Source organism: Gigantopelta aegis, chromosome 7, assembly GCF_016097555.1.
Source record: "Gigantopelta aegis isolate Gae_Host chromosome 7, Gae_host_genome, whole genome shotgun sequence".
Classification (NCBI taxonomy): domain Eukaryota; kingdom Metazoa; phylum Mollusca; class Gastropoda; order Neomphalida; family Peltospiridae; genus Gigantopelta; species Gigantopelta aegis.
This window is the reverse complement of record NC_054705.1, coordinates 11,897,571-11,919,735: the sequence shown is the minus strand read 5'-3', so window position 1 is coordinate 11,919,735 and position 22,165 is coordinate 11,897,571. Positions and strand designations below refer to the sequence as shown.

Here is a 22,165-nt window from a genome sequence, read left to right as displayed (position 1 = left end):
GGGTGTCGTTAAACATTCATTCATTCATTCATTCATTCATTATTCAATTAACAAATTAAAATGTTTTCAAAACATTGACAATCAAAACATGAAACTATACCTGAAAATGTCTTATTTTTAATCTACAGTTACTGCAATGTATTTGCAATTTATATATGATAAGACTAGTAGAGTAGATCATTCCTGTACACACATGCAGTATATCACCTATGTCACCATAGTTCAGTGGCACAGGTAGATGCGATGGGATATATGATTGATTTCCCTTAGTGGACCCATCGCCTTTTATCTTACTTCAACCAGTACCCAGGACTGGTACATTAAAGATTGTGGTATGTACTTTTCTGTCAATGGGGAAGTGCATATAAATGATACCTTGTCACTGTTTTGTTGGAGCAGCCACTATGCCGGTAACAGTTTTCCTTCTGCATTTTACAGACCAAGTGTCGAAATACCTCACAGAGAGGACATATGATAACTATGGTTTAAACAACTTCCAGATCTGGTTGCCGGGGTCTGGATTGAAAATTAACGTTGCGGAAAGACACTGGCTTAAGATGTGATAATAATCCAGCTCAGATTTCAAGACATCACTTGCCGGATTCATTTCGAGTTGTGCTGTGTCATAGCCAGCTTTATTTTGTAGATCCACATAGTCACAATCACGGGACACACACACCTTCCCACCTCCGCCATATTGAATTCTTAGGGTAACAAAAATAACAGTTAAAACTTGATACACAACTATCCACAAGCACCAAATCCCTAGAGTTTGAGGATTTAAAAAAAACAATGCACTGAACATGGAATAGTTGATTTTAACAATTCACTAGCCATAGTAAAACACCTACCAGCCCTTCTACTGTGTGTACTGTACACTGGTGCTAATAATACTACAAGTAGAACATAAAACCAGAATCCAACATGACCAAAACATTTTTATAATCACTCTAATAATTAGCACGCAATTTGTGAAATATTTGTGCACATACCATGTTAAAACTATCCCAGTAAATTAATTCCATTTAATGTACAATTGCAATGCATCTACAGTTCATCTGAGGGTGAAATTTGTTTAAGACAAAATTTAAAAATACAAACTTTACTTTCTACAAAATTGGGAATTTCTAATTAACACATTTATTTTATCTCAAACGAGACACGTTTTGCTGGTAAAATAAAATGCAAGGTACCACACGTTATATGTTGCCTGAGTAAATCGATACATTGTTTTTATCAGATAAATGTTTTATTACAAAATGTTTACATTATCAACAATGAAATATCATTTTGTGAATTTGACTGTTGACCATTTGCGTTTCGTCTCCATTGTATTACTAAGAATAACACATGTTTGAGTATCTGTTTCAATAAAATGGCGAGTTGTATTAGGAATCGTTTTTGTCTGTTCAAGTACAGGCTAGAAGGCATTAAAAATATCATGTGCTGGCGTGCCATTAAATATTTCTTTCCCATCCATGCCATTATCCACCATTTAGTAAGTTTTTATCACATATAACTTCTAAATATTGTTTCAGTAACATCTGACCTATGTTACATGCAAACATCTTACACACTGAGATTTTTTTAAAACCTACGAAAATGCGCATTCTGCTAGGAATCATTACACGTTGGTTGTAAATATATTTGTCATTTTATTCTCTCTAAATTGCTGTTTAAATCATTAAGTTGAAGAACATTTGTTTTAGAACATGTCAAAACGTAGACACTTTAAAACGAGTGAAAACGTTTAAGGAAAAATGCCGAATATAGTTACTGGCCCTGTATTCATTTTGTTTCGTTAAATTACTGTGTATTAAAAATCATTAAACGTATTAACTTATCTTAACGGTTGATTATTAATTCAGTCAGTAGCTCAACACTACAGATGGAGCAGTTTACTCTGATAGCTTACATTTCGTGTTTAATTAGTGTAATAAATATATCTGTTATAACTGGTATGATAGATTACATTTCATGTAATAATTAGTATAACAAATATATCTGTTATAACTGGCTTTAAGGCTTTGCTTTCTTTGACAAATTGTTTTTCGAAAGTTGTTAAGAGCTCCTAGCAACCTGCTACAATACCAGGGAGCCCAATTCACCATCTCAGTGTAGGATAAGGTTACTGTGCATACAGCTGGAAACACACATGACCCTTTCCAGTGTCTGCCATCCAAAGATAATTTGTTATTGTTTACAATTATTTCCTGCCGCCAGTACATTTTCAAAGTATTAACAACACAGACCCAATTAGGTGTCTCAGAGCTGCTGCGAAATTACACGTTTACTGTATGCCACATGGACTCACTACAAAATAACATTATTCTTGACCTGAGTTTTCACACAATTTGTCACATATGCTGGACTGTAAGAAAAACTGTTTATAAAATAGCTTGCTCTGGCATGCTGGTTGGAGCTGTTTGTGTTCAAGTTCCAGGAGCCAGAAGAAATTAAATAGTTCTTCATCTAATTACATCATGATTTATTATTATTAGCAGACAAAACGTTTAAGGTTTATACTAAAACAAATAACTGCTAGCATCTAAAAGCAAATTATTTAGCAAAAGTTAAGTTTCCGATTTTTAAGTGCATTCCAAAGTTTTCAGTGCAGTTTTCTCAGATTGAAGTGGAAAGGAGATAAGTGCTTTAGGCACTAACCCCTCGATATAGCAAACAGAATCGGAGAAAGGTTCTCACCCTGGCACACACCATTTTGACATAGAAAATAAGAATATGTGTTATTGTGATCAACACATGATTTGATACCTTTGTACATGTTAGTAACAATTCTCAAAAACTTACCATTTATATTTAAATTTTAAATGTTTTCCACAAGTCTGTATGCCATACTGTGTCAAATGCCTTTGAAAAATCTATGAATGCGCAATAAAGGTTTTTTCTTTTATTGTTTGACTATTTCATGTAATGCATATACGAAGAAAATATGGTCATTTGTGCTATAATCTTTCCTAAAACCAGCTTGATTTTCTTTCAGTGTTTCTGTTGATTCGAGAAAGTGAGTTATTCTTTTGTTTAGAATAGGTCTATTGGTCTGAAACGTTTAGATGTGAAACGTTTGCCAAAATAGCTTACTATTGTTATTGGTCTATAAGATTCGAAGTGTTCTGGATTATCTTTGTTTGTAAATAGGTTTAATAATGCCAGCTAACCAATCATCAGGTAGTATACCGGTATTAAAAATGAGATTAAACAGGTTTTTTCTAAAATGGGGACTAGTTTAGTTTCAGTATATTTAAAATATTCATTTGGGATGTCATCTACGCTCATAGCTTTGTTGTTTTTGAGGTTTCTAATAGCAGAATTCATGTCATCTTTAGAAATATCATCATTGAGGATATTACTTTCAAAACTGATATCGATAGTTATATCTTCAGATTCATTGTTACTGGTTTCGTTAATTATTTTTAAAAATTCAAATAATTTATCAATTTCTATTTGATTGGGTTGGGGTTTTTTTTTTCATTTTTTTTTTTCATTTAATGAAGTATGATTGCCACTTTCTTTAATCTAGCCTAATTGACCCAGGTACAAGAAGCCACTCTGCAAACTCATACATTTTGTTATATATAAAAAAAAAAAATCCTATACTAAATTGTGAATTTTTTCTGTGACTTTTTCCAGCCACCGTTTTGAAATGATACTTCTGTAGTTATAGTTAGGTAAACGGCAATTATTTGTGATCTGAATTTCAATAAAATTTTGCAGAATTAGTGCTCTTGCACACTAAGTCCACCAAGAAATCACAGCTGATGTCATTCCACGCTTTCAAGCCAAAACAAGAACTCTTGTTGAACATTATAATAATAATAATAATAATAATAATAGTTTATTGCATTCACAAAATACATACATTTTAGGGATAGCTCTGGATGAGGAGAAAATGTCACTAAATGATCGATTAAACTTCAAATTTTTTACAAATCCATTTATTTTGTAACAAAATATAAATGTTTACATTAAATTATTTTGCCAAATGAAAATAAAATTTGCCAAAATTGTTTTTAAAATGTGTGCCAGAGCTAGTCCTAAATTTAACTAAAATACAGTGGCATATGAATCCAAAAATCATACAAATATTATCATACATAAAATACATGTACTGAAAAGTTTGTTAGAATGGACATCTAAAAATATAGTGGATAAAAATAATGTATATACCTAAAAAATTCAAAATACCTATGCACATTATTAGTATGGTTAAACAGTGGTTTTGAACATACTAGGATGTGGTAAAAAAAAAACGTATCCTATGGAATGTATATATTTTTCTCGTTTTATCATATAGATATAGACAGATATTGATATTCATGTTCTGTCGTTACATATGTAACACTTTCTATATTCTAATAAAATTGGGTCAGAATCCCATCTCAGTGTTTCCAGGTGATTATTTATGATTTTGATACTTGTGGTTATAATTTGAAGTTGTTTTTGTTTTTGTTTTTTTTGTTCACAATTATTAATCAATATTTAAAGTGCCAAAACCTTAAATTGAGCATTGAATACTGCTAACTTCTACTGGTGAGATATGAGTGTACATGTATTCATATCTGTGGTCATAATTATGTTGATTAAAAGAATGGATGTAGCAACTGTAGTCTCAGACTATATGTCACAATTACGACATTCAGTGTGCTTGAGTTAAAAAAACCCAAAAAAACTGACTTTAACAAACTACATCTACAAATAGTGCAACATGATACTCCCATCAGGAGTTTGAAGGAAAACCATATCTATATTAATGAATATGTTACGGGTATGATTCAATTCTTATTATGTGAAATTTTTACAATGGGATAAATGAACAGTTTCATTTGGACCCCCAAGTTGTTCCTGCATGTGGTTTGATGGTCCTGTATGCATCTGTATGCAAGATATGATGTGGATATGGATTTACTGTTATGTGCAGTAGACCGTGAAAGGTTGGTCACAACAGTGACCTAGTAATAGTAGGCGACACACCGCCATCCAAAGTTGTTCCTACAATTGAGGTTTGATGGCCATGTATGCATCTGAATGCAAGATATGGTCTGGACAAGGATTTACTATTATGTGCAGTAGACCGTGAAAAGTAGGTCACAGTGACCTAGTAATAGTACGCAACACACCTCCATCCAAAGTTGTTCCTATATGTGAGGTTTGGTGGTCCTGTATGCAAGATATGGTCCGGACAAGAAAACGTTAATGGACGGACAATGCCATACCATAATACGACTCACCACAGATGGGCGTATAAAAACGTGAAATTAACACTTCTGAATATAAACAAGGGCATAATTAAACAATAAAAACGTGGGCCAATTGGGCTATTTCTCGCTCCAGTCAGTGCACCACGACTGGTACATCAAATGCCATGGTATGTTCTATCCTGTCTATGGGATCGCACCCGCACACCTTAAAAAACAAGGTTTGTTTTAGGGTTGCTTTTTGGTTGTTACCCCTACACTTTTTCAGGTTTTTGAATATTCTCCCTGCATGAAATTGGATTTTAATGCTCCTTTCTTTGGGGTTGCTTCTATCTTAGTTGTTTGATATAATGCCCTCCAAGACTGAACATTTTAATACTTAATGTATCTTTTGTTCAGGGCTCAGCAAAGACCGTGTGTCCCAGGTAGCTCGATACTATGCGGAAACGGCTGATGCGTGCCCAGAGAAACGGGGTGGTGCATGGAAAGTTGAAGAAAATGACCAGAAGAGGGAAGTAGTCATGCAGCACATACAGTCATTCACATGCAGGGCTAGCCATTATGGACGGAGGGGAGCACCGGGCCGCAAGTATCTCCCTAGTGACTTAAATGTTCGCAAAATGCATGAGCCATTTGAAGCCCAAAAGCAAGCCCATGTTAGTTACTCACTGTATTACTCTGTGTTCACAAATAAGTTCAATCTTGGCTTCAGCCATCCAGCCACAGATACATGCTCTGTATGTGCCAGGTACAAGATGAGGATTAAAGATCCCAACATGGCAGAGGATAAAAATTGGAATGAAACAGCTACCTTGTAGAAAACTCTGTTACTGTGTGCTTTGATATGATGCTGAACCTGATCCTCCCCAAAACACCCATTGGACAGGCTTATTATTCTCGTCAGCGTTACCTGTACCTATTCGGAGTGGTTGTACACCATGGACAGGACAGTCATCAGATAAAAGATGATGTCCACCTTTACTTATGGCAAAAAACTGAAAACAAGGACAGTAACTAATATGCTTGCTTCGGCCCTGAATGATTGCTTCATAAGTCGACTAAATGGTCAAATCCGTCATTGTAGGCAACTTCGCAGTTCAGCGACTCCTGTTATGGGCAAAACAAGAACATGAACGTAGTAGCCAGGCTCATGTCGCGTTGACGGTGTTTCCCCAATCTCAGCATAGAGTACACATTCCCAATTAGGGGGCATAATTTCTTACAAGCAGATCGTATTTTTGGAGGATAGAGCAGAAGCTTTGGAAAATGGATACAATCTTGATGCCTTCTGAGTATCATTCCATTGTGAAGAAATTTGGGAATGTGTATTGTCTATTGTGTAGATTGGGAGGCATTTGATTACCGATCTGCTATACAGCAGTGTGTGACGGCTCAGAGATCCTTTAAAATAAGCAAAGCCTGCATGCTTGAACTGAGTACCAATAAGGTGGGATTCAAATCAGGGTTTTTTGGGGGTTTTTGAGAATACTGTTTCCATAGTGTATTGAAAAGGGCAAGCAATGGGCTGACTTACAGCCTGCCCTGCTCCCAATGCAGACCACTGTTAAGGTTGCAAAGAAAAATTATGTGTTAGCACTGCTGAGAGAAATAGACGTATTTACCACAATCATGCACTGTCTGTGGTAAATGATGTCAATGTAGACCACAGCGATGAAAGAAAAGAAATGTTTTATTTAACGACGCACTCAACACATTTTATTTACGGTTATATGGCATCAAACATATGGCTAAGGACCACACAGATTGAGAGAGGAAACCCGCTGTCACCACTTAATGGGCTACTCTTTTCGATTAGCAGCAAGGGATCTTTTATATGCACCATCCCACAGACAGGGTAGTACATACCACGACCTTTGATATACCAGTTCCGCCCCAACCAGAGCGATGGTGATTCAGAGTAGAGCTCCCAAGGATTATTATGGTAGTGTCTGTAGTCAATCCACGTAGACACCATTTCGTGTTCATTTTTCACGTTGTTTGTTCAGGGTAAATTAGACAGTTTTAAGGTGAAAGGTTACCTCTTCATTTGCATGCTCTGGGAGCTTGTCAAGTTTCCTGTCCAGCTGAGGAGAAGTGGCACAAAACCAGCGATCGTGTTCAAGTTTCATGCCGATTGTTCAAGGGTTATTGATGAATTTGTTTGGTTTTACCCTTTAATACTTTGCAGAACAGCTATTTTTGTAAGAATGAACACAACAACAGTCTTCTTGGTGTAAAAACCATGTTCATAGTCTTCGGTTTTGTTGTTTATGATCCAATCGGATGGGTGGACCTATTTTTGAGGTTCGACACTGAGAAGAGTGGTCGTACTTTAGAGATTGGACATAACCAGACTTCTTTCATGTTGTTTTTAACATGTTGCAGTATGGATTGTTGATATTGTTGATCCAAAGAATTTTTGTTCAGAAAAGTCAATTTTGGATTTATAGCGCTTTGGTAAAAAAAAAAACGAAACTTATGGATATACAGCATTTTGGAAAAAAACATTAATTAATTTTGGTTATGTAATCAACAATATTGTTGGAGGATTTACATTTTGTTGCTCGACATGTTCATACTGATCCTACAAACTATTTTGTTCAGAAAAAAAAGTAGGTTGTTAAAAGTTCTAGTTCAGGGGAAAAAAATGTCATTTTTCTTAAAACAATATGGATTTATAGCTCACACATTCATTCATCTTTCTCATCTATCCTACCATTCTCATTATTTTAATATAAAAACAGCTACTAGACATGTCTAACGTGCTATATATTATGTGTGTGTGCTCGTTTGTAATGCTTTGCTTGAAATATGGACCAGACGCTTCACATGGAATAAAAATATTTATGCATGTAAAAAAAAAGAGAAAAAAAAAGAGGAAGTTTGTTAGCCTTAATCAAATCGTCAAATTGTATGGGTCAAAAGAGTACTGGCCATTATGGACTTCTGCCTACCAGATGCGCGTGCAGGCTGATGTGTGACGTCATGTACTAAAACACATGGCTTCCCCTATATGAATTTTACCTTTACTCATTACGAAGTTACATGCAAATTCATTGGTTCCCGTTTGACGCAAACGGACAATGGCATAACATTTATATTTTCTGCCTTTGTAAAATGTAATAATGTGTCTGTGCGTGTTTTTTCGTGCATGATACCGTCAACGACAATCAATTGACTGGCCTTTGGAATAAGCCCAGTAGTAATGGAAAATTCACTGTTATTGTTATAGGTGCGCATGCGCTCACGTTAGTGTAAGTTGCAACTACGTACAAGACAGATTATGATTTTGTCCCAGAATAATACAAGCTAATAAAATATGATTCTTTCTTACCATAACATTCAATAAAAATTATCAAATAGTAGCTGTACTAGATAATTATGGCGTATCCAGTCCATTCCAATAAGCCTAGGACTTCCAGATTTTAAAAAATACATGCAGAGTCTTCAATACGTTTTGAGTTCTATTTTTAGAATGACCTGGCCCAAAGCCACAGATGCCGAGTCAGGCGCTGTCAAAATATAGAGCATGTTCTATGTCTTATGCTGTCAGAATAGTTTGCGCCAGCACATACATGGTGTGTTTTGTCACATTCGGTTCAGTTTTAGTGTGTTTCTTTTTTTAACTGGTACCTAAAATCGATGGTCGCCCAACGGACTACCTTTGTAAAATTCTTAGTCGCCCTTAGCCAATAAAGATCGCCACGGACAACCGCTAATTTTCAACTCTGTAACTCATGGGAAAAGAAAGCCCGTTTTTCGTTATTTTTACAAAATAATGTTGGAAATAATTAGTTTTAGCCAGGTTTCAGATATGTAGGTTTCTTTTTCTTGATAATTATTCAAACAGTGGCTAATTTAAAGAACATTTTATTAGCCAAATACTAAATTTAAAAAAAAAAAAGAAGAAATAAGCAAATGGCTAATTTGGCAATGGACAGGGTGAACTTTGAGATAATATCTTCCATAGTAACCAACATGGACGAACGAACACACTGTACTGTGTACTGCAATCCTTCCTTCAATCGCATTCACAAATCGGCTTCTGTAATTCCTTTACATTTCAACTCTTCAACGATGCGGGACAAGTAAGTTGGATCAGGATATCCGAATCTGAAATTAGGAAAGAAAACAATCTTAAAGAAAATATTTAATTACTTAATCATTTAAAATAGACCATCTGGATTAATCTTCTTACCACCAGATATTAGTAGGTTAATTGTCATATTTTAAAACTGTTTTCTTTTCTTTTCTGCTTTGATTAATATTTTTGTTTTGTATATGTTTCTTTTGTTTTGTTTTGTTTAGTTATTTTTTCACATACTCCTATGAATTTCTTAGTCTTAAAACACTGAATTATCTCAAAAACACTGAATTATTAAGTAATGAACTATACACGGTTACCTGGCGATTCTTGAAAAATAATGCACGAGACCTGAAGGAGGTTGTATTACTTTTTAACATTATAAAATGTTATGAATATATTATTATTATTGTTAATGTTGTTGTTGTTGTTGTTGTATACAATGTTCTGAATGTATTATTGTTGTTATTAACTGTTAGTTATTAACTGTTAGTTAACACAAGAGTACCGGTGAGGTACATGATATGCCCGTCAAGAGTTTGATGGTAACAAGAGTACCGGTGAGGTACATGATATGCCCGTCAAGAGTTTGATGATAACAAGAGTACCGGTGAGGTACATGATATGCCCGTCAAGAGTTTGATGGTAACAAGAGTACCGGTGAGGTACATGATATGCCCGCCAAGAGTTTGATGGTAACAAGAGTACCGGTGAGGTACATGATATGCCCGTCAAGAGTTTGATGGTAACAAGAGTACCGGTGAGGTACATGATATGCCCGTCAAGAGTTTGATGGTAACAAGAGTACCGGTGAGGTACATGATATGCCCGTCAAGAGTTTGATGATAACAAGAGTACCGGTGAGGTACATGGTATGCCCGTCAAGAGTTTGATGGTAACAAGAGTACCGGTGAGGTACATGATATGCCCGTCAAGAGTTTGATGGTAACAAGAGTACCGGTGAGGTACATGATACGCCCGTCAGGAGTTAGATGGAAAACCATAGATATTTATGAATATGTTATGGGTATGATTCAATTCAAATTATGTGAAATTTTTGCATTGGGATGGATGAACAGTTTATTTTGGACCAGCCAACATACCAAGTTGTTCCTACATGTGAGGTTTGATGGTCCTGTATGCATCTGTAAGCAAGATATGGTCTGGACAAGAAAAAGTTAACAGACGGACGGACAGACAACGCCATACCACAATACAACCCATAAATGGGCGTATAAAAAGATAATATGAACTTTTGTATGTACAAACTTTTCTTTCACCGCTTTAATTTGTTAACGGAACTGATAGGTTAGGGAACATAAAGTTACCAATACACACAGTAACATTAACAGAATCTGGGTTCATGACTGATTAAAACATGGTTGGCTAACCCCTTTGCGTTACCATCGCAACGAGTTTTGTGATGAATGTCGTTCCACGTTATGACGTCTTCTTGTCCGGTTGTTAATGATATGCCGATCGTAAAGGTCACTCTACGTTCGAACGCTATCTGCAGCAGACAGAGGACTTTGTTTCCTTCGGGCGAGTCTGGAAGATAAGCTGTACGCGTGGTTCCATGATACCGGCTGCCTGGATTCGGATTTTCAGGCTGAAATAAACAAGCATTTTAAGAGTACTACTAAAGCAATACATGTGCACTACTGGGCCCAACACATTTTCGATCTCCTAAGTTCTAGGGCCATAACTCTGAAAAATGGGTAATCACCATGACAGTTAAACATGATCTGTAACAGAACATGATAAAGGTACATACAAAATTTCATTTCAATATCTTAAGACATTGCAAAACAAAAGTCAAACTTATTCTTTAATAGTTCTTGATAAAGGTACATACAAAATTTCATCTCAATATCTTAAGACATTGCAAAACAAAAGTCAAACTTATTCTTTAATAGTTCTTGATAAAGGTATACACAAGATTTCATCTCAATATCTTGAGGCACTGTGGGGATAAACGTCCGGCAAACTATATGTGGGACAAACAGATGCACAGACAAAGAATTTAGGACAGAGATGAAACCTAAGCTATAGCCTCCTCCCGTTGGACCGGTAGGGGACTAATAAATCTGAACGTGGAAAAGATGTCTTGTTGGCTTGTAAACAATTAAATGACCCATTCACAGCATTCACAGCAATACATCATTACCTAGAGACCCTGCAAATTTGCATATACCTTTAAATTAGCATATCAGTGTCTGCATACTTCTTTATTTCTATTCCCTAACATTTGTAGTAGCTCAACTCCCATTTTATTTCCTAATGCATGTATATATTTGAAAATATCGGGAGGTAAATATCGCTTGAGTTTGGACTTCTACAAACTTTAAGATAGCAGGAAACACATTGGATATAAAGACACTGATATTATATATAAAACCCCCACAAAACAAACAAATGTGTTTAATATGAAATTTTAGCTGTTTAAAAGACTCTCCTAGTTGAAAACATCTCAACAGTGGCAGTACAGTCTCTTTAATCATTTACATTCATTAAAACATAAGACTAAGGTATGTACCGTCATGTCTGTGGGAAAGTATATTCAAGATCTTGTGCTGCTAATGGAGAAATGTAGCGGGTTTTCTCTGAAGACTAAAAGTTAAAATTATCAAATGTATGACATCCAATAGCCAATGATTAATAAATCATTATGCTTTAGTGGTATATTTAAAGAAAACAAACTTTGTAATTAAAACATGGCGTCAAAAGTCAAATGATGTATGGCTCTGTTAGCTAGACACGTGTTACAATGGCAGCAAACTCAGGAAAATTCTTTAACAATAGACAGAAAATGCCATTTCCAAGCTTGGATACCTACACAGTCTGAACCTACTCACAATAGATTGGGTTTTTTATGTGTACAAAAGCAGCCATTTTAAGTAAGATACCTAACTTCTTTACAAAAGGCAATCTACAGATCAGAATTCGGTGTAACTCACAGAGTATTGCTTGTTTTTTTTTTAATTAATCAACTAATCCAGTAGAAGTTCCATAATCAAGCAGAATAGAGTTGCTTCCCATCCACTGCGTGGTCGTTGGTGTAACAGAGAATTACTTAACTCTTTAGATTATTTCAAGTCTATTCTTTATTAATTGGCTAGCAATGGAATATTATGTTCTTACTTTGTTACTGTATTTGTAGTTTTAACATAGAAAAATATACACATAGTGTGTTAGCAATCTATCACTGATAAGTTGATGCAAGCTGGTGAACGATCACAAAATGTGTTCAATGCTGAACACTGCTGAACATGTAAATGACAGAAATTACTTACACCTTGAACTCCACTGTTAAAGTGATACATTATTTTTATAGTTCCACAATCCGAATGTCCAGGCAGACTATATGGTTCATGTTTGACCGTCATGCTACCTGGTGGTTGATTGCCAATAATCACTCCATATATGGTGTTGCAGATGGGACAGACCGGCTTGAAGACTTGGAAACACTTGTCAATGCAACCACAACAAAACACGTGTCCACATTTGTCAAGTATTTTGGGTTCACTGACGATGTCTATGCAGATCACACAAATGTCGTCTATGATATCAAAACTGCTAATAGGAGGTGATTCTGGTGGAAGCACGTGGGTTGATCGGCCGTCACTGCCAGGTCCATTTGTGTCCATTTCGTGCATTGGTTCTCTTAAACTGCTTGTGTTACTAGGCGAGTCCTTTTCCATGCCTGTGTTTACGTAGCTAGCAGGTATCAAAGAATTGTTGGTAGCTTGCTGGAATCGTTGGGGTTCTACAAGCGTGTTATCTATTTTAAATTAAACAAAATGGTAAACATAATTAACACTTTAGTTATCTATTTGCTACTATAAAACATTAATCAAGGTACCGTCTGACGAGTGTGAACACTCCAACACACATTTCTAGAACATCCTAATGTACAATGTATTATTGTAAATGAAAATTAATATATTTATAGGACATCCTGATAAACAATGTGAATACCAATAAATACAGAGCTCAAACTTAACGACGGCACCGACGGCAATTGCCGTTATTGACATATAAATTGTATGAGGCATAAAAGTGTCGGCAGTAAAGCTCCTCAATGATGGAAAATGTATGCACCTAGTGTACATTATCTACCAGTGTATAACATTTGTACATTTGAAATATGTTTACATACATCAAAGTAACCTTATTTATGTTTATTTGTTGCAAAAGTTATTTTTTTAAACATTGCTGTAGGCAGGGTCAAAATTGCTATCGGTGGGTCGTTTTAGCCATAGCGATTAAACAAAACATTACCGTGGGAGACAAATTCTTAAGTTCGAGCCCTGTAAATAGATTTCTAGAACACCCATATAATGTGAATGGAAATCAATATATTCATAGAACATTTTAATAATGAAAATGATAATCATACATGTGCAATAAAATATTTTAGAACATCCTAATAATTTATAAAACATCATAATGTTAATGAAAATCAATATATTTATAAAACATCATAATAATGTGAGTGAGAATCAATATATTTATAGAGCATTCTAATAATGTGAGTGAGAATCTATATATTTATAGAACATCCGAATAAACAATGTGAGTTTGAATCAATATATTTATAGAGCATTCTAATAATGTTAATGAAAATCAATATATTTATAAAACATCATCATAATAATGTGAGTGAGAATCAATATATTTATAGAACATCCTAATAATGTGAATGAAAATCAGTATATTTATAGAATATCCTAATAAAACAATGTGAGTGAGAATCTATATATTTATAGAACACCTTTAAAAACAATGTAAACAACAATCTAAAATGCAAATAAAAACATGTTGCAGTCACGAAAAAAGTTCACAACATACTCTAAATCAAAGTAATTTTTACATTAATAAATCTCTCTCTCTCTCTCTCTCTCTCTCTCTCTCTCTCTCTCTCTCTCTCTCTCTCTCTCTCTCTCTCTCTCTCTCTCTGTCTGTGAGTCTCTATGTGAGTCTGTGTGTGTTTCACTCTGTGTGTGTATGTGTGGTGTGTGTGTGGTGTGGTGTGGTGTGTTTGTCTTTCTCTCCGTGTGTGGTGTGATGTCTGTGTTTGTGGTGTGTGTGTGTGTGTGTGTGTGTGTGTCTCTCTGTGTGTGTGTGTGTATGTGTGTGTGTGTGTGTGTGTGTGTGTGTGTGTTTGTGGTATATGATGTACATGTATAATATTAAGGGTCCAAGCGAATAACCTACTATATCCACTTTTGATATATTGGTTGATTATCTGCTCTAGACTATATGTACGGTACCGTACTTTTTTTAATGCAAACTACTCCAGTAATATAACATGCTCTTTCACACGGTATACACTTATTTAAAATGCATTTAATATGGAATGCAGGTGAATTCAAAATTTCCAAAACGTCTCTCTATTAGTTTGTGGAGAATCCGTCAAAGGATTATTGTACCAAGTTTTAAAATAATCCAACCAAAACTAGGAGAAAATAGACTTTCACATTTTCAATGTTAAATTTTCATTTAAATTTCATGTGGTACTTTTTTGCCTTTCTCCTTTCTACCTTTTGCAGTTTTCCAGTGGGCAGTTGGCGGTTTTAAAGTATGATCATCAGCTTGTCCTGAAGAATCATTCTCGGTGGCACCGTCGCTACCAGACTAAAAAAGAACAAACAACAACACCGATTGGCATCTGGAATTGCCCTTACATAAATGTTTTCAAGGATTACAAGCCACATGTAAATCTGAAAATGTTAATGTATATTGGTGCTTTATAACTACAGTAAACTCTCTACATGTCAAATTTGCTGGCGCCAGCCAGTTAGTTTGAGATATCATTACATTTGAGATACCTAAACATCTAAATTCTCATGGAGAAAAAAAGAAGTAAAATCACAGTCAATTTCACAAATGCAAACACAATACATAATTAAATAATTTAAACATGTTGAAATAATTTCTCAAGGTACATGAAATAAAGTGCATGAAATAACAGTCAATGTCACAAATGCAAACACAATTCATAATTAAATATGTTCTCAAAGTACACATACATTTATGGGGATTCGTAAGAGCTGAAACAGTTTTACTAGGTCACATCGGTTAATACAAAAGTTTAATTGTTCAGTTTTTCCTGTGGGTGGGATTTTAGCTGTGGGAGTAGATTCATCATCGGGATCACTATGACACGTTTTGACACAATCATTTTTATTCAACACTGAATTTATAATGTCATCTTCTGTAGTTGGCGCACTGGTTACTACATCTTCATCGATGCTTGCATACTCTGCAATACTAACACCCGAATCGCGACACAGTTGGGCCAGTGGGATGCTGTCGTAATCATCTTCTTCACTTTCACTCTCATCAGTTACTTCAGTGCATGTCACAACAAATCCTGCATGTCTGAAACAATTTTCTATCGTGCGTGGCTTTACGTGATCCCACACACGTCGCAAGAAACGTAAAGCGTCAAGAACAGAAATCACAACATCTTGGCCTTTGTCTAACGCTTGCAGCCGTAAATCTAACACTAAATTCCGATAGTGGGTTTTCAAATTATAAACCACACCTTGGTCCATTGGTTGGGTCTTTGAAGTAGTGTTTGGTGGAAGAAAAATCAGTTTATTACAATGCAGACCTTTCACGTGGGGATGAGCGGGGCAGTTGTCAACAATGAGTGCTATTTTTTTTCTTTTGTTGTTTCAATTTTTTGTCCAGAGCCAAACACCAATCAGTAAACATGGTCGACGCCATCCAGGCAGTTTTGTTATTTCGATACACGCATGGCAAGGATTTCACATGTTTAAAACACCTTGGGTTGGCTGACTTCCCAATTATCAGTAGCGGCAACTTATCGGTTCCGGTCTGGTTACTGCAAATGAGGGCTGTTAATCTTTCCTTGCTCTTTTTGCGTTCTGGAATGATTCGATAAAATATCGCAGTTTCGTCGGCGTTGTATATCTGATCTGGATCAAACTCTTCTAGGACATTTTCTAGCGGGGTTTTTTTTCCCAGTCACTCATATCTGTTGGTGACGTGTCAACAGAGTTAGCCTCGCTACAAACTTTTCTAAAGACGATGCCATGACGCTCTTTAAATCTATTAAGCCACCCACTACTAGCATTGAACTCTGTGTGGCCTAATCGCTGTGCTAACTCAGATGCTTTTCGACAAATTACAGGACCATTTACTGTCAAGCTTGCATTTCTAACAGTTTTAAACCACTTCAATACCGCCTCATCTACATCGGCAAACTTAGCATTTAACATTTTCCAACGTTTTGCATTTGAATTCAAAGCTGCTTCCTTAATTTTATCAGCTGATTTTATCCAAGTTGATAAGGTGCTTAATGGAATATAAAACTCCTTTGCAATTTGGATCTTAGGTTTTTCCCCCAAGTTCAACTGCCTTGATTGCCTCATGTTTCTTCTCAAAAAAATGTACTGTTAACTTTTTCTTGCGTGTCAGAATTAAAGCACTGGATCCAGCTAACCCCCCAGTGCTCAGACTGGGTCCTTCACTGGATTTCTCGCAGCGTTCGTTCTCCGACATATTGCAAGATGAATGCATAACAAGTGTACACTATTATATTTTCATTTAAAAATTTGGACTTAAAATAACAAGTTAAAACCACTCATAGTAAGGACACCTAATGCAATACCGTTCATATACCCAATCCCACTTTTATTGTTACCCGCTTTTGATAACTGCCGCGGTTTCATAGGCCATCGCTTTCAAGCAACCGGATTAAATAAATACTAATTAGGTATACTTGGCAATAACAACAAGTTTATCCGCTGGCCTCTCATGATCGAACACAAACGTAATAAATTAAAAGGAGGCACTTGGCTTGGATTACTGCATTTATCGGAATAATTTTATAAAATAATTATTATTTTAATTTATGGAAAATACGTTTTCAACTTCGACAAAAATATACAAAATATTATAGTAAATATTATGTCATATGGGACCACATAAGTCATTTGGCATAACGTGTGTATATTTATGTCAAAGTTTGAGATAACCATACAAACTCTTACATGTTTATATAGAGAAATAGCGTGAAGTTTGAGAAAAAGGAGTTTGCCATATGGAGAGTTTACTGTATCTTATTACGTGAACACATTGCAAACTTATGCCCATTTCACATACTTCTAAGAAAGAGAGAGAGAGAGAGAGAGAGAGAGAGAGAGAGAGAGAGAGAGAGAGAGAGAGAGAGAGAGAGAGAGAGAGAGAGAGAGAGAGAGAGAGAGAGAGAGAGAGAGAGCGATGTGATATGTCCTGGTGGTTAATATTGTAACAGAACAATACAATTTTCTTGTTTAATGTTGTGTTTGATTATAGATGAAAATAAAATGGGTGAGTCAATTCTGCTTGAAGACATGCTTGAAGCTCCAGTGGCATATGAGCATGTAAATAATTTACCCGAACCCGAACCCGGGTGAGTCAAATGTTAATCTAAATTTTAAAAACCCCCAAATCTATCTCTGTTCAGATGTTCTTTCTTGATAATAGCTTTAAGCTCGATTTTATTTTAAAAACAATAACTAATTTAATATACATTTTAGTCCTCGAGTAGGATGCACATTCTATTGTTTCATCGGTCACAATCAGTTTGCACCAACCGATCTACTTTCGATCACACAATTGGTTAGATTTACATGAACATAAGAATTGATAAGGATTTGAATAAGAAGAACTATGCCCATATTGTTGTGTACACCAACATCTAGGCCCTATAAAACTTTCTTCTTCTTCTTCTTAAACCTTTTACAACTATTTAATTTCATTTTTCGTTATGTACACATGAAAACAAACACCAACACGTATATATTTACATCAGTTATATACATCAACACTAAGCGAGCAATTACAGTTAACATATTCCAACACCAGGGATTTATCAGAATGTGTGGTTTGTGTGTGTGTGTGTGTGTGTGTGTGTGTGTGTGTGTGTGTGTGTGTGTGTGTATGTGTGTTGTGTGCGAGTCTGTATGTATTGTGTGTGTTGTGCGAGTGTGTATGTATTGTGCGTGTGCGTGTGTGTATTGTGTATGAAAGTGTGTATTGTGTGTGAGTATGTGTGTGTATGTGTGTGTATGAAAGTGTGTGTGTATTGCGTGTGTATTGCGTGTATTGTGTGTGTGTATGTATGTATGTGTGTGTATGTGTGTGCATTTTCTTCAAGCACATCCTTGTCAACACCTAGTGGTCATGGCTTGACTGAATCTGCTTCACCACCAGATAAACAGACTTTTGTTCAAACAAACAAAAAATCAATAGTAATTTTGCATTGGAATTTGTCGAGCATTCCTTAAATAGAAACGTAATGTACCCAGTTAATAATTAATGTAAGGAGATAAAAAGTGGCGTCATTGGAATATTGACGTCATTCAAATTCAAAATTAGATGTATTATTTCAATGCTTTGGCACATTATCAATGGATAGGAGATTACAACTTTTAAAATTTAAATACAATTACAGAGACAGCAGCTCAAAATACTAAAATGTACTGTACATAATTCTGAACAGATTATAGCTTACATGTTACTGTTTATTTAAAAAGGACAAGAAAACAAGAAAAAACCTGCCAAGAATTAAAACACTATATAACTTGTATTGTATCTTGTTACTTCAGCTGTCCTTTAAAAAAAAAGAAAAAAGAAAGAAAAGACTACATCATACCGTTTGTATTCCATCTTGAAACAAATAGTCAATGATGATGACTCCAGGCCTGCCGTAATCAGGAATTCTGAGGTTTGGGTCAAAACTTACCATCATATCTCCACGAGGCCTGTCCCCAGTGAGGATTCCATACACCATGTTGCAGGTGGGACAGACAGGCTTGAAGTTATTAAAACAGTTGTCGATACAGTCCATGCAGAACGTGTGGCCACATTTACTCAGACGTTTAGGGTTGGTGATCTCGTCCACGCAGATAGCACAGGTATCGGGTCCAATTGTCTTGGAAACGGTAGACTGTTGGTCAGTTGTGTTTTCTGTTGAATGGGTGTCTCCTGACTAACTCTGTTTGCCTTCACTTGGCAGTGGAACCATCGAACTATGCCCCTTTGTCTTACTAGTCTGGTAGTCTTCATGATTACTTGGCGCAGAATCAGAAGTCAGATATTCGTTTGACTCTTCTGATGAATCAGACGTATATTGTTTACTCGAGTCCTTTGATGAATTAGAACCAGAAATCAGTTTTGTTGACTCTTCTGGTGAATCAGACGTCTGTTTAGTTGCACCTTCTGTTGAATCAAATGATTCATTTAAAACGAAATCCACATCTGATTCTCCTGATTCTGTGTGAAAGTCTCTTGATGGACTGCCATCTGACTGAGATGGCGTTAGCATCTCTGTCTCTACATCCAATGGTTTCTGCCAATATGTTCTTGATGCAGTCGTATTACAGACACCAGTACTGACAGTGTGTGTACTGGTATTCTCTTTAAAGCCTCTTTTAGATCTGCCACGTGGCCTTGCCTCGGCTTCTGTTGTATTGCACACTTGTCCATCTCTAATTTGATTATTTCTTCTTGGTGTATCAATTTGATGGCGGAATGGATTATTCCTTCTAGAAGCATCAAATTGTATAGAGGCTTTCTGACCAGGTCGTTCCGTCTCCAATGATGTTTGCTTACCAGGACGTCTGCCAAAAGAACTGGAGTTATTTGGTGATCGATGACTATTCAAGTAATTTCTGGAATTCGTGCCGTGTGTCTTTCCTGAATGATTGACATGATGCATGCCATATTCTTGAGCATTTCGATCGCATGTGTTCCATGGTAATACATTTTCTACTGCATGGATAATACCTTTGAAAAACTCTTTTGCACCTTTCTTCGTATCTGTAGCTTTAGAAAACTGTTCTTCCCATTGTTTTATAACTTCACTGTGAACTCCAGGAGTAGAACTGACTATCAATACATCAGTGAGCATTTGGCTTTGGAATTCAGACAATGCTTTTACCAGAACACCCACGGCAAGTGGCAAGGGAGCTCCACCCTGTCCTGCAGATAAAAAACAAACAAAAACAAATAAACAGAACCAGTACGTCAATACAACAGAGATAAGAAAGTACAATAACTCAAATGGCAAATTGACATGACACCGCGGTATGTGCTCTGCAAGTTATGTAAAAAAAACCACAATATACATATGTGTCTGGAGATACCAGCAATTGGAGGACGACGAGGTGTGAGGGGTGGGGTGAAATGCATGTTGGGAAGAGGCAGTGTCCTTCTGATCCCTCTTCCCACACCTATAAAACTTTCAAGTGATACAACTATGGAAAAACCCCCAGGTGTGATGGATGATGTGTGCCATTTTGTGGTAGAATCACGGACTATCAAACACTGGAATCTGAAGATTGATTGCAGAAGAAGATGAAAGATAAGAGATGTCAGAAGGGGGAAAAGAACGAAAGAAAATAAGGTGCAGTGGAAATACAACAATAGCCTAGGTAGTAGGTACCCCAACCATGTCTAGCTTGTTACTGTGTCACTAACTGTATGAATCTGACTTACTTGATCCAGCCCAGCCGATTCCCTTACCACAAAAATCATAGGCTTCACAAGATGTCAGCAAGTGGTTGAGGGATGCATAATTTTCAGCTAGAAAGAGGCGAAGTCCATCTCATCTCACCATGATGATGGACAATGTGTGTGCCATAAAGAGTCCATAAGTAACAAACGTTTGTCGTGGAAGAATCATGGAATGACAATGACGGGAACCTGATGACAGATTACAGATGTTAAAAGATAAAGGTAGTACTAAACCAAATAACTTCCGGCTGGGTCAAAGTTCGAGGTGCACCCAACTTTTGATAGAGAAGTGAACACCACAAGTCCTGTGATTGGTTATAAATGTGAGTGTGTTGGTTGTAAAAAAAATTAGTTTCATCTGGGCTAAAAATGTATGCAATTTTATTTCATCTAGAACCACTGTGTCAAGTAGCCTTGTGCTTGGAACATGTATGGGGTACCTGTAAAAAAAAGGACTCAAATTTTTTGTGGAACTAGGGTAGTCATAGACGCTACCCGTTATCTCAGAAATGGGCAGCTTGACACCCACTTTTTTGTGTTTCACTTTAAGGGTGAGGGGTGGTAGTATTTATATCCGTGGCGTTTATGTCGATTGATACGTTGCAGGTAGGAGTTTTTGCCACATATGTTACTATTGTCGTCTATGGGATTTGATTTGGTAGTATACACCCTATAGATATGTTAGAATGGAAGGATGCAAGGATGGAGCAGTACAAAATACCATAATCAGTGGTCTCTCTAGTATTCAGGAAAGGGATGAAGGAATAGATAGAGCTGGTTCCACTTATAGGAAGGGATGGTACCTAAGATTTGCAAGGTACAAGTACTTCGAAAATGTCTTGTAAACGACGATGAAACGGATTACTCGGGTAGTTCAAGACGATGGCATGACTTGTGATTTTGGATGGCGGCCTAAATAAACGGATGGCTGATATTACTATCGCTGCTACTGGATGGATGAAATTAGTCTTAAGAGATGGCGGGCCCGCCATTGCTTATGACATGTAGCGAGACCCCTGTTTAATATCCAAGTACCTACATGTACAGATTGTTACTTTGTCACTAACAGTGTATGAATCTGACTCACCTGATCCCAGGAAACGTACAGCAAGTTATTTCAGACATAGCCGGTTCCCTTACATTCTAATCGTTCCACTCACGTTTACATAAGACAGTTTTACAAGAGCTAATTCCAGGAAATATTATTGGTTTTATACAGACTTACCAGATCCCAGTAGAGGTACTGCAAGTGACTTCAAGTGCAGTCGGCTCGCTTCCTTTAAAATCTCCTTGTATAGCGTTAGCATGCTACGTTTCCATTCATAATTAATTAGGG

General features: G+C 36.3%; 1 protein-coding gene across 1 annotated transcript; it reads right to left on the bottom strand.

The window, feature by feature from the left end:
• Positions 1-8,078: 8,078 nt before the first annotated feature.
• LOC121377657 (probable E3 ubiquitin-protein ligase DTX3) lies at positions 8,079-13,303 on the bottom strand. The gene is made up of 3 exons (XM_041505728.1): positions 12,591-13,303; positions 10,689-10,906; positions 8,079-9,326 (listed from the first exon to the last, which is right to left on the bottom strand). Exons 1-3 carry the CDS (start codon positions 12,996-12,998, stop codon positions 9,245-9,247), a joined length of 708 nt encoding a protein of 235 aa, XP_041361662.1. The 5' UTR covers positions 12,999-13,303; the 3' UTR covers positions 8,079-9,244.
• Between the last annotated feature and the right edge of the window lie 8,862 nt (positions 13,304-22,165).